We start from the raw sequence: 16672 nt of genomic DNA, 5'->3' as shown, positions 1-16672 counted from the left end.
AGAACTTCAATTTGCAGGAAGGTACAGGGTACAGGATCAAGAAGGAAGGGCTGGGACATCCCTGTGTGACATACCTGCACCTGGACCTGGACTGCACACTGCCTTCCCTCCATGTGTCTCTTGATATGCTCACCTATTGCTTGAGCAACTCCTACTTACAGCTGGATCTATCAGAGTGCCCCCAGACCTGCTTGGAGGAAGAACAGCTGCGTATCATAGGTACAAAACATGGTACTCCTGGAGGAGGGAGTATATGGGGCTGGCACTGGAAGGGAAATGGGAGATTGGAACAGAACCTTGCTCTGAGGCTCAGCCTAGGTAGGTCCCAGAGACAGGTTAGGAGCTCAGGAAAACAACAGGACATCCCATTTCTTGCTGCATTGACCTGGGTGTAAATGAACAATTTCAGCTAAGCGGTCAGTGGCTGTGCTGGGTCAGGACCACAGCATCTTGTCTGACTCACCTACGGGAAGCTGCAGTTCATACTTTCACTCTGGCATCCAGTGGTGCCCCTTTTTGGTTCAGCATCACCTTACTTCTCTTCTAAAAAAGAACAACACAGAGGTGTCCAGATTTGGTGTCACCATACAGAATCTCTCTTTTACGTGATCCTTTCACATTCAGAAGTTAAAAGCATGAAATGACACTTGATGTTTGGCTTTCCCCTGACTCCAGGTAGTAACTTGGTGGAGTAGCTCACTAAGATCTCTCATAAGCACATGGAAGTAGTTGCAGGTTAGTCATACACATCGGATGAAGTGATTGACTAAGCAGAAAAATACAAAGCAGTACAAAGCTCTAGGTGTTTCCCTAATTGCATTTATAAGGTTAGGCAAATCTTGGTGAATCTCCTGGAGACCCATGAGGAAAACAAAATTGGACAAATTCACTTCATTGAAGCAGAAGAATCACAACTTTTCCTGGAGAGCCTTCCTTTCTAATCACTGTGAAGCTTTCAGTGGCATATTTTGACCAGCACAGAGGCATGTGTAATTTGATCAAAAAAGACTGCATTATTTTTGCTGATCTGGCATGAAGCCACTAAAACAGTCTCTTCAGAAGGTATTTTTTCTACATGGACAGGTCTTGACTCTTTCAAACCTAATACAAAACCTCTTGTTGATTCCAAAGGGAGCAGAATCACATCCTAACAGTATTTAAAATGCAGCTAAGCTGGCTGGAGTAGATGTTATTATGTCAACTTTGGTACTATATGGTGTTCATTACTACAGCACCCTAACACTTTATAGTTTGCAGTGTAATTACACTAACAGCATCTATGTGAATGAAGGCATAATTATTATCTTGAGCTTAGAGATGGCACACTGAAGTGCACAGAAATAGATTTGGGTTGGTAAAAGGGCCATTACTGAGCCTGCTAGGCCTGGCCACATGTGCAGAGTAACAGCAGGAAGGGTCTGTGAATCCAGCGGTGTCTCTCCGTGGTCACAAAGAGTTAAGTGGTCTTAGGCTCCACATGGGAAAGCAGCCAGGACAACCCAATGTCCTTAGCCTGCAGAAACCACTGCACCTGGGAAAATTGGCTGGCCACTTGCATCAGCAATTCTTTACCAAAAGATGTCAGGCAAAGTACCAATGGCCTGTTACAGGCTTCAGAACTGCTGTCAGCAGTTTCTTTAAATCAAACCATTGTACAGTGACTTATAACAAGCAGGGTGGATACCTCCGTAAGTGACTTTCATTGTCTACAGTCTTTGCAGCAGCTGAAAAGGATTTTGAAGTACAAATGATACCTTAAAAATAGACACAGGTTCACAAAAGATACTTGTGAACTAGCGTTCAATTAATTGGTCTACTGCTGAAAAGAGTGACTTACTCCAATTAAATCATTATTTCAGTTACATTATTGATGACCTGACCTGCGAAAGTTAAAAATAAATATAACCAAAATGAATGCAAGCAAAAGCTATCATCTCCCAAACCATAATTAAAAAGGCTCATCAAAAGTAATATAAAATCTTTGCCAGCTTCCCAGTTATGACCTTTTATTTGTTTCCTGGTTACTGAATATTGTCTTCAGATAATCTAGGCTTGTTTCACTATTAGAAATTTTTGAGCTTCAGAATACATTTAATGCACATTTTACATGTAGCCTCCTCTTTTTCTGTTCTCATTCCCATCTGTTAGGATGGCTTGGACCTTCTCATACGTGGGATAAATATTGCTGTAAGGAAAAGCACAGGTGCAGTGGAGACATCATACATGGATATTGTGAGATTTACCAAAAGGTTTATACTGTCTCCAATACACATGCGGCAAAAAACGCAAAGCAAAACGTGGTCATTCTTATTTTGAAATAGGGTTGTATTTCAAAACTGTTGCTGAAGGAAATACAGCTCTAGCTGTCTATTCACTGAGTGCAAGATAATAAAAAAATATGGGAAAATAGAAAATTTTGCTTATTAGAACATTTTAAGGACCAGATTATGACTGTATTTCTCCAGAACATATCCTTTTATGTCCACAGTGTTTGGCTGATGTGATTTTATTACGTTTGTAGTAGGATTACTCCCAGAGCATGGTGCTGTTCTGTGTGATGCATGATTGAACTGAACATTAAAGTAATATAAAATATCACTAGTTAAAAGAATAAATATTAGTTAAAAGGTCTGGGAGTGGCCATATGCGATATATATAACAATACATAACTAAATTCAGCTAATAGCTTTGGTTTTGGAGATCATCATCACTCAGGCTTTCTCTTTGTGAGTAAAATTACAGTCAGGTGCCATCTACTGTAAATACGTGTACGTACTTTTCAGTTATCTATGCACATTTCTGGGTACCTCTGGTTTCTGAATCCTTACCTTGTTGAGTTTCTACATAAATTTCACACAACTATCAATGCACTCACATCTGTGATTAATTCCATAGCAACCAACAGACTATGTAACTCAGAAGTCTCTTTTCATCTTGGCCAGCAATACCACCAGTTTTACACTCTATGCCTCTGTCAGTAGCTAATAGATCATGTTTGGGGAAGGCAGCACAAATACATGAATGTGTACCTGCAAGGTATGACTCTAAGTTCTTCTTGGGATGCATTGGTTGCATTCAGTAGCATTGTACAGCCCTCATGTGAATGCAGGATGCAAAACTTACCTCACTATGGATAGTTGTACTCATATTCCAGATACCAAATATGCAACCAAGTGCAATGATTCAGCTGGCTATGTTTGTATTAAGAATTATTTCACTTGCATACACCTCCCAAAGCAAAGCAAAGGAAAAAAAAAAAAAAAAAAAATAGAAAAAGAAAGACCATTCAGTTAGCTAGTTACCTTCACAGAATGTTATAAATTCATTCCAGTTCTTGGGTAGCTTTTGCTGGGCAAATGTTTCTTTTTGGTCATAATCTGAGCATTCTCAAGTAAAATCCAGGAGGTTTCTCAAATTGTTCCATATGACTGACAGCCCTAAAACTGTGATGTTGCATCTCTTCATCACCTTGGAACAGTTGTTACAGAATATGAATGTGTGATGAGGCACTCAGTTACTAGCTGTTATATATTTCAAAATTATAATTGTTTTTAATAAAATAGCAGCTCAGATAACTAATAACATGAGGGAAAATTCAACTGCTTTCCATATATAAACTATGGAATTATATCCTGTGCTTGCAATAACATTAATCTGTTTTGTTGGAGAAGTTGACAGAACTAGAGGTAGACTGGTGCCTAAATAACAGTAAGATCATAGAATCATAGAATCATAGAATAGTTAGGGTTGGAAAAGACCTTAAGATCATCTAGTTCCAACCCCCCTGCCATGATGAGTAAAATGAGATTCTTTGAAACTACCAGTTTATTTCTTAGCTGTAATTACTTGATCATTCTTCTATTGAAGCCTGATGACAGTAATACAGTTACTTTTTTGCACTGGATTTGCTATGCTTGTGCTTTCAAAACTCATGATCTTCAACAGAAAAAGCCCATATTTTACAGGAATGTGAGACTTGCTGTAGGGAGTGGTGTCACACTCCTCCCTATCCTTTCTTGCACAGGCAGGTTGCTGTTGCTCATCACCAGAGGTAGTCAGACCTTAGCGTTTCACCAGCTGAATATCTGTGCATTAATTAACAAGGCATTAATGCTGCCCAATACTCATTCATTGCTAAAATCTAGTTTCCTTCTGGGCAAGAAAGAGTGTTTATGGGGTTGCCAGATCCAGGTCAGTTGCCCTTGTGGAAATTCAACTAGCTGTAGTAGAAGATGATACTTATCTCATCAGAAACCCTGGCTGTGATTGACAGGGTGCCTATTAATATTTGAGTATGAATTTTACAAACAGGCAGAGAATAAGAGACTTGTGAACAGAAAAGTGTGGAAATCCTGCCATTTGGTATTTGTCATTTCTCTGTTCATTTTTCAGTGTCGACAGGAAAGGGAAAACCAGAATTGTAACCTTAAAAATCACACAAAGATAACTATGTAAATGTGTTGCTTTTAATACTATTTTGGCACATAATGGAGGTCTGCCGTAGGAATTACAATCAGAGAAAATAATTATGAGAAGAAATTTCATATGTGTTAAAGACAATTTCACTGTATAAAATTAGGGAACCCCATATAAGCCTTTAGTAGAGATGTTTTAGAAACCAGAAAATTTAAATGGTTGAAAGCCACCAGTATGAATTAGTACACAATTCACCTTAAAGTCAAAAATAATTTTAAAATGAGACAGCCCAATAGTGTAAATCAAGTATACTGAAGTTTAAATTAGGGTCACACATTAAATTATTACCTATTAATACTTTAATCTTTATATGTTAGAATAGGTAGCTAATAAATAACTTTAAAAGCCATCATGTCAATCCCTAACCTATTAACAGACTACCCAAAGCGCAGTCACACTAATGGAGCAATCTTGGCGTGTGTACCCTATGTAGGATGTCTGTGGTTGGATCAGAACTTCCTCTCTGCAGATTTTATGCATACTTTACTTGATATTACCTACATTCAATATAATAGCTGATACTTTTTATATATATATGAGCTCATATGTATATATATATGAGCTAAAAATTAATCAGAGAACAAAGAAATTATCTCCTTAGCTCCACATAGCACTAGCTATGTTTTAACCTGGGGCAAACACCAGAAAAAAAAAAAGGAATGTTACCCACCCTCTATGGCACATTGACCACTTTCATTACATCATTTAGTTCTGCAAGTAGCTGTGGTGATCCTGCCTGTGGCACAACTTGGGACATCATGAGGTGTCTGCTCTAAGTGTTATTCATTCATAACAACCTAATTAGAAGTTTTGGCAGCAAAGAGGCAGCAAATCATAGTAATGTTTCTGTAATAACACTGTCCCTGGGATAGAATCACAGAATCAAAGAATCATGGAATGGTTAGGGTTGGAAAGGACCTTAAAATCATATAGTTCCAACCTCCCTGCCATGGGCAGGGGCACCTCACACTAGACCATGTCGGCCAAGGCTCTGTCCAACCTGGCCTTGAACACTGCCAGGGATGGAGCATTTACCACTTCTTTGGGCAACCTGTTCCAGTGCCTCACCACCTTCACAGTAAAGAACTTCTTCCTTATGTGTAACCTGAACTTCCCCGTTTAAGTTTAAACCCATTACCCCTTGTCCTATTGCTACAGTCCTTCGACCTGCTGGTTACGCTTCTTTTGATGCAGCCCAGGATATGGTTGGTTTCTGTGCTGTGAGTGCACGCTAAAGCTGGCTCATGTTGAGCTTCTCATCAGCCAACATCCCCAAATCCTTCTCCTCAGGGCTGCTCTGAATCACGTCTCTGCACAACCTGTTATTGTTCCTGGGATTGCCCTGACCCGGTGTAGGACCTTGCACTTGGCTTTGTTGAACTTCGTGAGGTTGGCATTGGCCACCTCTCAAGCGTGTCAAGGTCCCTCTGGATGGCATCCCTTCCCTCCAACGTATCAACTGAACCACACAGCTTGGTGTCATCAGCACACCCAAAATCCCCTTTATGTTACACAGCAGAGACCCTTGGTTTATCCCACTGGAGCGGTTTCCTGAGCAAGCAGTATTTGTTTGCTTAACCTCTTTTAGCAGGATTTTGAAGCAGATAAGGTAGCAGACAAGGCTTTGAATTTTAAGACCTATTTGTTCATGTCTGTTTTGGTGACCTATTAGCTGAACTTCACTGCTTTGTAGAAATTAACGTGTTTAATTCTTCCCTTTTTAAGGGTAGAGAACATGGCCATGCGACTGGAAGAAGTAAATGAGCGAGAGCACTGCATGAAAGCCTCTCTGCAGACTGTTGACATTAGACTTGCTCAGCTGGAAGATATGATGGGACGAATGGTGATCGCCCTAGAAAAACTGACTGGCATAGAAAGAAGTGAGACAACCAAGATACGATCCAGGACCTCATCTGACTGTACTGATGCAGCCTACATTGTGAGGCAGAGTAGCTTCAATAGTCAGGAAGGAAATACTTACAAGCTTCAAGAAAGCATAGATCCCACGGGAGAGGAATCCATGTCCCCAACATCTCCTACGATCACACCCCGCATGCGAAGCCACTCTTTCTATGCAACAAACATGAAGGACAAGTGTGGGCTGGAAAAGTTTGAAAGCATTTTTAAGGAAAGGTCTCCAAGCCTGCATCGGGCTATCAGTTCCCACTCGATAGCAAAAGAAGGAAAGATTCCCTTAGCCCCTACCAGCACTTTGTCAATTGCTCCAGACTCCAGAAGGCCTTCATCTTGCATTGACATCTACGTTTCTGCCATGGATGAGATGCATTCTGACACAGAGCCTCTCGACAGCTCCGTAAATATTCTTGGTACTGGAGATGGAGCTCTGCAGGCTCACATAGCCTCTTCCATTTTAGCTAACAGTGCATACATTAGCAGTACACCTGGTGAAAAAATTTCTGGCAGGAGTCTTGATTATGAGGAAACCTCTGGAATAGAAACAAGAGCATTTTCTTCAGACTATTCACAAATCACAGATTGCCAAATCCCCTGGGATTCAGACCCTCCACTGTATCATGCTTTAGAGCGATCTAAAAGCAGTCGTTATCTTGCTACAACTCCATTTATTCTGGAGGAAACACCAATTGTGAAATCTCACAGTTTTATGTTCTCTCCGTCTCGAAGCTACTTCAGCAGCCTTGGTGTCCCAGTCAAGACCGCAGAGTATACAAGTATCACGGACTGCATTGATACAAGGTGTGTGAGTGCTCCCCAGGCCATTGCAGAGAGGGCCAGTTTCCCTGGAAGTCTTGGAGGCAAAGTGGAGGACTTAGGATGCTGCCACCCAGAGAGAGAAGCTGAACTAAGCCACCCGAGTTCTGATCATGAGGATATTGAGGCCAAAGACAAGAAGGGGATCCCCTTATCTCCTCAAGATAGCAATGCTACAAGAACTCTGGCCAACAGCATCCCAATTCCTAAAATAGAGCGGGCCAACAGCTACTCTGCGGAGGAGTCCAACACGTTATATGCACAGCACACACGGAAGAGCCACTCTATCAGCGACAAACTTGACAGACAGCGAAATGCAACAGGCCTGCGAAACCCTTTCCAGAGGAGTAAGTCCTCAAGGCCAGAGAGCAGGGGGGACAACCTGTCCATGAGGAGACTGTCAAGAATGGGAGCCTTCCGCAGCTTTGAAAGCAAGCACAGCTAGGCCTAGACAAAGCCCACCGGCAGTCCAAGGATCGCCTGCTCTCCAGTCCATCTTTCTTAGTGGAACTTAAAAAAAACTCATGTCACCCTGTGCCAACTCCAGTTGGCATTAGCCACTGGTCAAGGGAGCACATTGTTGGTCTCAGCATCGCCCACTGAGTTACTGCATCTTGACCCAGTTGACATTTGCACTTACGGAAGAAGGGAGGGATTAAAGCTGAACAAAGTTTTCAGTAAACAACAGGAATAACAAGCCCCTTTATGAAGTCACAAGAAATAAATTAGTAGGTTCAGAAATTTGCCTTTTATTAGAAGGCATCCTAAGATCTTTGATCATTATTCAAGTTTTTAGGATGCAGGAATTAACTGGCAAAAGACATGTACAAATTAGATGTTCTAAACTTCAATCACAACTTCTTTTTCATCTGTTTCACCGTTGTGATGGCTGATGAAAAGCATTTATTTCTGTAGGAACTGGCAGCAAACAAAGCTAAAGTCTCCCAAATCCTTTGCATCCCACACTTCTGGAGATGAAGAAAAATGAACAAGATAACAACCATAACGTTCACTTGTCTCTTTTTGTATCAACTTCTAGTGCCACAAAAAGTTTGTATTTTCAAGAGCAGAAAGGGAAATGAAATGCCTTTTGTACTGCAACTTAAATGGAGGAAGGATTTATGTTAAAATATCAGGTGATATCCTGTATAAAACAGGCATTCTAGATTCTAGTGCAGCTGAGCAAGCTCAGGATGAATGTAATTAAGCGGAATAGTATATATTTATTTTTTTACCACATTTGTCATCAATATGTTGTCTCACTAAATGAAGGGATGTGGTGGAACAGTAAGAACAGGGTCATCAGAGCAAAGCACTGTAATATTGTCAGGTTCTCACTGCTCCATTTCATTAGGTATATAACTGGGGAGGTTTGTCCAACAGGCTGCTACCAGGCTCTTCTTGTTCTGTTTGAGCTGCCAATTTTTCGCATCATTCCCTTACATTATTCCTAAAAATACACACCTTTTTTTTCTTTTTCATGATAACATGGCCATAATTGAACATTTCAATTTATACAAGTATACAAGATTTATCAAGCAGTGTCAGTCCAGATTAATGCAGTTAGACTGAAGTTGCTTAAGAGAAAATGTTCTTGGATAACACTAAAAAGTATATATGCTTTTAAGGTAAGTTAAAGGACCAAAGTCAAACTGTAGGTGTCTGTAAACAGCAAAAGCCACCTGTTGAGACTTGGATTCCACCATTCAGCAGCATATTACACTGCGTACATTTTAGGAGGCAAAAGTCTATCTAGGTATGCCTTTTGGTTGAAGACATCTGAATTCCATTGACCCCATACACGTTCCAAGGGTCCATAACGTCAACCAGAATTTCAAATTTCTCGTGAGAAGATACCACAGTGGTCTCAGGTGGAAGGGTATGCAGAAGATAGGAAAAGGGTGGAAAAGCATAAACTGCAACTGGATCAAAATTTCACATCCTTTGTGAAGGCACAACTTCTAAGCTTGTAAAGAGCTGAAGCTAGTGCTATTAAAAATTAAAATATCTCTACACAGACCAACATGTGTATAGCACCAACTCCTTTTTGTTATTAAAAATGAACACGTGATTGGGGTACATACTTGCCATTATTTAAATGGGAATTATCTTCTAAATCTCTAAGGCAGCTTTGAAAATGCAGGCTGATGTTTTCTCACTGGGAGCTCACCCTGGGAGACTTTGAGCACCATATGAGAGCTTAGTCTGAAAGGCTACAAACCCAGACATGAAAATAATCATCAGCCTCAAGAAAAGACGCAAAGAAGCTGAAAATATTTAGTTACTGAGTCACTACGTTGGAAAGTTCAGGAAATAAAGAAATGCAGCATGGGGACTTCAAGCACAATGTGTTTCATACTTCCTGCACCAACCTATTCCTTGCTTTCTTCTATTTGATCAGGCTTTCAATGAGCTAAACTCCACCAAGACACCATGTTTATGCAATTGCCTTGCCATCCATGTGCAGCGTTACAGTCACATGACAACACTGAGAAAGGTCAGAAACCTTTCTGTGCATTATGAAGCATGCTTGTGACAGGCTGATTGTTGAACAATAGCAAAACGCCCTAGGGCAAAGGAACTTGTGTTTAACAGTCTGCTTCAAATGTGCCAACTTTTGCTAGCAGCCTTCTCCTAAGGCTTCTCCAAATATGTCTATCCTTGGTGAGTAGAGGGGGATATTCTCACTTTGTTTTCTTTGTTACTTTTACGAATGTCTGCTGAAACTGTTTATGGACTCTTCCACTGTCACCGTAATACTGGCCGACTCTAGAGGAACTTCAGATTCATTAGAAATTCCTCAACAGTGCTTAGTGAATTAGTTCAAGGTTTAGGGCTGTCCTCTGGGGTAGATTTCATTGCTTAATTTGTCAGGGTAAAGGAATTTGCCAAACCCAGAAGCTGTATAAATGTTTAGGATACAGCACTTTATTGATCTGGAGCACACATTCCAGGTAAAATGAAACAGGACACTTTATTTACCTCTTAAAATTTGCCATTATATATAAAATGTAAATTCAGATGTTAAAAGTGTGATTGCAAGATGTCAGAACACTACTGCTCCTGAGTGTTTCCTGTTTATTCTACAATGTGGTGTCTATAGAATATATTATGATGGATGTTAGATTATTTTGTCTTCACCTGGTTTTTACACATTGCATCAAACTGGTCCTTTTTGAATTTCATGGTAAAACACCCATTCCTTCAATGGGACCAGATTTCCCACTCCCAATATTACGACCATTTAGTAAAGTAGAAGTCTTACCATCCATCATCATGTAGCTATAGCATGTGCCATATGACATATTCTGTATCAAAGGATAGCTTATGAAATATATATATACATACACACATATATACATAACTCCCATATATAAACCAGTATAGTTGTGACATGTGGTAATATTAGTGAACGTTACAGGACAGTTTTAATATCACATTATGAGGTCTTGTTTGTAAATCTGTAACATTCAATAAAATAGCACATGTTGCATCACGCATTAAGTTCCACTATCCAATTATTAGCTTACATATGGAATATGCATTTCTAGTCACAGTGCGTGTTTGGTTTGTTTCACACATTTCTCTGTATAGCTTCACTTAAATGTCTGTATGAGCTGATGTATAAACCTCTAGTGAGCCACTGTGGGCTGTGACAGGTGAGTTGTGATAGTGTGAAAGATGAGCTGGCATGTTATGCAAAAGATTAAAAGATAAATGAACTTTAATAATATTTTGAATCTCAATTGAACTTAGCTGTTTGTTTACATATGTTGGCCAACTGAGAAAGCGGTGTACAATATTTTATAAATATTTTCCTATAGTAATCTGTTGTTTCCAGTTGAAGTGATGCTGTTCTGCAGTTGGGGTATACACTTGTCCTAGGTATTGGATTATAGTGCATTATTCTTTCACAATAACAGTGTGATATGACTGAAGTAGTTTCTCTTCCTTACAGTCCAGTCTTCTTTTGTGTCAAAGAAAATGCATGCATTGTTCCATGAGTTTCTTTGGACTGCTATGAGACTTAACATTTTGCTATTGCCTGCCTGTAAAGATGAATCCAGTTAGGAATGAATTCAAGCTTTTGGATGTTTACATTATTTCCATTATGTTTGATCTTTAGCAAAGTAAGTAATGTTTTTATTACTTTTAAATTACAATTGCATTTTATGAAATTGACATACTCAACACAAAATGTGAACCTACAGCAGTGCTCAGACATTTGGCTCTCTTTTTTTGGAAGAGATAAGGTGCTACATTATTGTTCTTAGCACAAGTGCCAGTTAACAAATGGCAGTGAGGGGATAATTTGAAAATATAATTAAAAACCAAAACATCCATTCATCCACATAAGGAAATCCCTCTGGGTTCCAGACATAGGTTGCTTTTCTTTCATTTTCCATTTATAGATTTTTGGTTAAAAAAAAAAAAAAAAACCACACCCTGATTTGTACCTTTTGTGGAATGGATAGCCTTTTGTCAGGGGATAAATATCTTAGTTAGGTATATTTTTTGTATGAGAGGAAAACGATTCGTTTCTTAGGAACTGTCAGTGCATGGAAAATGCAAATACACAAATACCTGCTCAAAAGAAGTGCTGGTAGCAGCACACAGCCTTAGTCCAATGACTGCAGTTGGAGCAAACAAGTGTCTGTCCTAAGAGAAGAAGTTATCAAAGGTATTAGCTTAGAGGGAGCCAGTGAAACAAAATTTGCGGTAAACTCATGTGCAAATTTTCCAGACAAGCATAAATGTTTTGTTATGTTACTCAGGTTATATACTTAAGAGGATGTGATAATCACCAGAAGGGAAGATGTGAGCTGGTCATTCCTGGATTTCCCTGGGAATACTCAAGTAGTTGTGATGTCTCTCCCCTGCTTAAAAAGTAATAGTATATTTGCATTTTTGCACAAATATGCACAATTGTTTCAACAAAGCCCACATTTTCAGTTCTGTAAAAAGATACCAGCTATAGATTTCCTTCTTCAAAAGAAATGGGAAAGCTTCCTAGCTTGAATTTTCCCTCATCCACCTCAAATAACAGCACAATTCAGGCTGGATAGAAAGAAGTAGAAGTGTTGGGGCTGTCTGCTTACCTAACAAAACCCTTCATTCCTCTAGATTTTATTCACTGGCCTTGCCACATGTTGTCCTAAAAGCATGAAAGCATAATGTTGAATGTGGAGGGACTGAGTTTCTGCACCCCAGTAAGTTATCCTGCTTTATGGGCAATCACAGGTTGAACACTACAGATCAGACAGGCTTCTGTTCTTTGAGATCAACTACAATTATGGTCTTACTGATGCTGGTGCAAATCCGTAGAAAATCCACTGATTTCAATGGAGTACTCTAACTTTTGTCAGAGGATGGTTTTATTCTGTATTTCTAACTCTATATTACTTTGAGTCATGGCACAGATTATCCTAAATCATCATCAAGTGGGATGTCTAATGACTGAGCCATTGAGCCAGACTGGTTGTGAAACAGTCTCTGATATTTTAATTTTTGCTGTATGCTTTCAGATCTCTTGTAGAGCCACACAGTACTTATTTCAAACAGCTATTAGGAAAATATGTTTGATTATGAAATTGCTGCTGTTTCTGCTGCAGGGAAGTGATAACTCCTGTTTATTTTAGTATTTGGTAGGGAGGGAAGGGGACAGAAGTAGGAATTGGCTGTGAAATGAAATTTAAGCCTGCAGAAGAGTAAATTGTGTTAAAGTTATATCCACCACTGCAGTTGTTGTACATGAGGAGAGTCTATATGCTGCTACTGCTGTCTGGAACAGTGTTTGCAATATACTATACTAATAGCTATTTAATCATTTATTATTTGGGCTATCATTTGTAAGTGTATAACAATCATTCATAAAGGGAGAAAAATTATTAAAATGTCATTTTAAACAAATTCCTACTAATATGAAGCTTTTCAAGTATGATTTGTCTAAATGTATATCACTAGGGAAAATGGTCGTTTCCAAAGGTCTACTGGATTCACAATGCACTTTTAGACTGTGTTTAGATACGTAATTAAAAGCAGAAGTTGGCAATTACTGCAGTAGAACTTTCTGAAATTTCTGTAACAATTGTTTTGCAATAAAAAAAAAGAGATGTAGTTCAAAACATCTGTTCTCACTGGAGCATTTATTTATGGTCACTTGCTTTCAAAGCAACAAAGCAACAATGCAATGGCAGCTGCTTTTCTCTAGGATCTCCAACTGCTCTAGTTCTACCTTTAGTTCAGCTTCAAAGGGTTTGCACTATGCATACAGACATTTTGAATGTTGTAAAATTTCCACCTCTGAGATCAGGTGTCATTGAGGTGTCCCTTATTTCGGCCAATATCAGACCCCAGTTTGAGCCAAGACAGACATACTTCTCGGTGTGTTCATTTACAAGGAGGGAATAGTTTCTTTTATTTGTAGCTACCATTTCAGCAAGGGGGGAAGCATAAGTGTTGACTGCAGATGCTCTCTAAATTGCTTCCACAAAGCGTGCTCCTTTGTATGGCAGTCTGCCCAGATGGGTGGCGTTGCTGGTTGTTGGAGCTAAAGAAGTTCATTAAAAACAAAGGGCACCAAGTAATCCGCTAGTACCTACAACCTCCTCTGAACTGGTATCTCACGTTCCTCAAGAAAGAAGTCGTTGTCTCTCTCTTCATGCAGCTACAACCAGCTCTGATATTTCCTCACAAAAATGCTGAAAAAAAAAGGCACTGACAAAAAAAAAGCCAAGGTCAGGATCTGCAGCCTCTACAAATCAGCCTTCACAGTGATAATAACGTCTTTTAGCTAAATGCAAAGGAAACACAGGAGACAAATAGCCAATTGAATAAACTGTTCAGATACTCAGAACAGTTCTGCACAGATCCGTCACACTTCAGGAGAGGAATGGTTCAGAAAGCCATTCTTTATTTCAGATTTCTGAGAAGGAAATGCTGAATTCCTTAATCAGAATTTATCTACTCTGTTCTCTGGGACTGCTATTTAGTGAAGACTATGGGATCTTTGAAGCTTTAAGAAAAAACAAAAACAAATCTGTGCGAGACAGTTGTCATGCTTCTTTTCAGGTAACACTGTATTTCTGGTCTCCCTGGGATTTTTCACAGTAACAAACTTCACCTAAATTCAGCCAATTACTAAGTGCTGGAAAAAAGCAATATCCCATGATCTGCAATCTTGTAGCTTTTAAGGGCAGTGGTTTAGTCTCTTTTAATCTCATAATTGCATAATGGCAAAGAACTCCATTTAATGTTGACCATGGCAGTTATTATCCTCATGACTGAATACAGCAAGAACTTACAGTTATATCAACCCTCACTATCTTTGCGTATCAAGCTTGAATTTCATCCTATTATATTTCTGGAACAGTAAAGAGCTTATAAAACTCCACAATTTCATTATGTTGAAATTTTCAACTGACTGCAGGCATAAATACTGTATATTTGGATTATATTTTTGGGAGGCAATTGTGACAAGCATTATCTGAGAGAAGGTTACTGCAGTGTGTTTATATGAAGTAACAATAGTGGCCCATGAACAGTTGCAGACATCCCACTGCAGATGATACTGGCTACTGTTGTAGAGAATTATAGGTGGGAAAGGAATAGCTATGAGAGAAACTGTCTTGGTTAGCCTGGATTTCAAAACAAGAAGTTTGACAACTGTACAGATGGTTGGAGAGACTGATATGCTCCTACCACCTTCTAAAACTGTAAATTTTGCTACACCTTCTTCACTTAAACATGTAGCCAAATGTTAAATAGTCACATGTACACCACTGAATCAGCCTGTGGAGGTGATAGAATTACCCCCACAAGATACTCCAGTGGTTTTTGTTTACAATGTGCAGGATGACAATTTTCTTAACAAGCTTGGAAAAAATATCTACCAAGGCTCTAAGGACATTACTGAAAATTTTAACACATAATCTTTTTTAAAGATTAAATAACAAATAAATAATTAATAATCTTAAATAATCTGTATTTGAAAGATGACAAAAAATTCAACTACTAGTGTAGCATTTCACTATTCACTAATGAAAATCTTGTAACTGAAATTGTGTCTTTAGCAAAAAAAAAATCAGTCTTCTGAAAATATCAGTAAGAAATAGTAAATCTAATTGAAAAATTACTTTCTTAAAAAAAAAAACTTAGAAATATTAGTCACAAACCTGAGTTTTAACCCACAGCTGCTGAACCACAGTAATTGCATTGTTATTTGGGAAGGAGAGGGATCAGGCAAGGGGTGTGCAAGTGGGGAATCAGGAAAATTAGACAACTTAAAGGAAAATATGAACAAGCAATGAACTCTAAAATTCACATCACAGACTATACAGCTAGATCCCACTTTTTTGCAGAGTAGATTTTTGGGTAACTATACCATAGTTCTGTAATTAGTAATGGGATTAGTTTATGAAGAACCCATTTCTACCATGCTATCTATTTTGCTAATACTAGTATGTCCCTCAGAGAATTATAACTTAGACGAGCAACTTACAGCAACAACAGTTAATCTGTGATTATTATGGAATAAATAGTCCCCATCAAAGCTGTTGAGTGGTTTTTGATGAATATCTAACAGGATATTCTTGCTCTTTGCTCCAGCCTTATCTGAGAGATGGTGGATAGCTGCCCTGTTGCAAGAATGAGCCAAAGATACATAAAATTTGGCCTGATCCCCAGTTCCTCAGATCACTTTCTCCCTGAAGCATTTTGGCTTTTTAGCCAGAGCAGATTGCCTTCATCTCCACTCCAGTTCAGCTGTCAGAGAGGAGCAGCAACCACCGTGGGAAGCACACAGGAATGCAGGGACATTCTTTTCCTCACTGTGTATAGCTAGGGCCTACATTACCACTGCAGTCCTTTAAACATTTATCTGGAACTTTTGTATACTTACTTGGTTTCTCAACAAGTCTAGAAAACAAACTGCACCTGCCCTAGTCCAAACAAAGTCTCTTATAACGTGTCTGGGTATTTTCAGGCCATAACACGCTGTGGACGTTTACAGGCTAACAAGTTCTCATTAGCAATAGCTGATCCTACTTACTGACCACTGATGGTAAATTTCAACTGTCTGCATTTTGTTTGAGGTGATGGAGGAAACAGTGCTTTGCAGCAGCTATGTGGTTTCAGAGTGTTCTCCTGAGGTGGGTTGAAGTGCCTTTACACTAGCTCTGTGTAACGCATGCTTCCATTTGCCCGCACCAGCATCAGCGATGCGTGCAAGCCATCCCCTTAGGGAGTGAACAGGGCCACTAGGTCTATTAACTTCAGCACTGAGTTGGCAGGAGAAAATGGCACAGTCAATAGATGGAGGAAGAAAGGACGTGGACAGTGTATCACCTGTTTACTGAAGACAAGCTTGACAGTAAGGTTGCCAGACAGGATTATCTGTATCCCTATTCTCCGGCGTTCATTCCCTCCTGAGAAGTGGTGGAACTATGTCAAATAGGTGTGCTATAAC

At 39.3% G+C, this 16672-nt stretch overlaps 1 protein-coding gene across 13 annotated transcripts in view; it reads left to right on the top strand.

The window, feature by feature from the left end:
• TRPM3 (transient receptor potential cation channel subfamily M member 3) overlaps window positions 1-13331 on the top strand; it is a 259596-nt gene extending 246265 nt beyond the window's left edge. For 10 of the 13 annotated variants that reach the window (XM_030512603.1, XM_030512601.1, XM_030512612.1 and 7 more), the window contains one exon: window positions 6202-13331. In XM_030512603.1, the coding sequence (XP_030368463.1) occupies window positions 6202-7651 (1450 nt within the window). In that variant the 3' untranslated portion in view covers window positions 7652-13331. The remainder of the gene's footprint in view (window positions 1-6201) is intronic. The other 3 variants (XM_030512605.1, XM_030512604.1, XM_030512602.1) reach the window with 1 other exon arrangement.
• Window positions 13332-16672: the final 3341 nt, after the last annotated feature.

The sequence above is a fragment of the Strigops habroptila genome, chromosome Z (assembly GCF_004027225.2).
Source record: "Strigops habroptila isolate Jane chromosome Z, bStrHab1.2.pri, whole genome shotgun sequence".
NCBI lineage: Eukaryota > Metazoa > Chordata > Aves > Psittaciformes > Psittacidae > Strigops > Strigops habroptila.
This window is presented reverse-complemented; position numbering and strand designations above follow the sequence as displayed.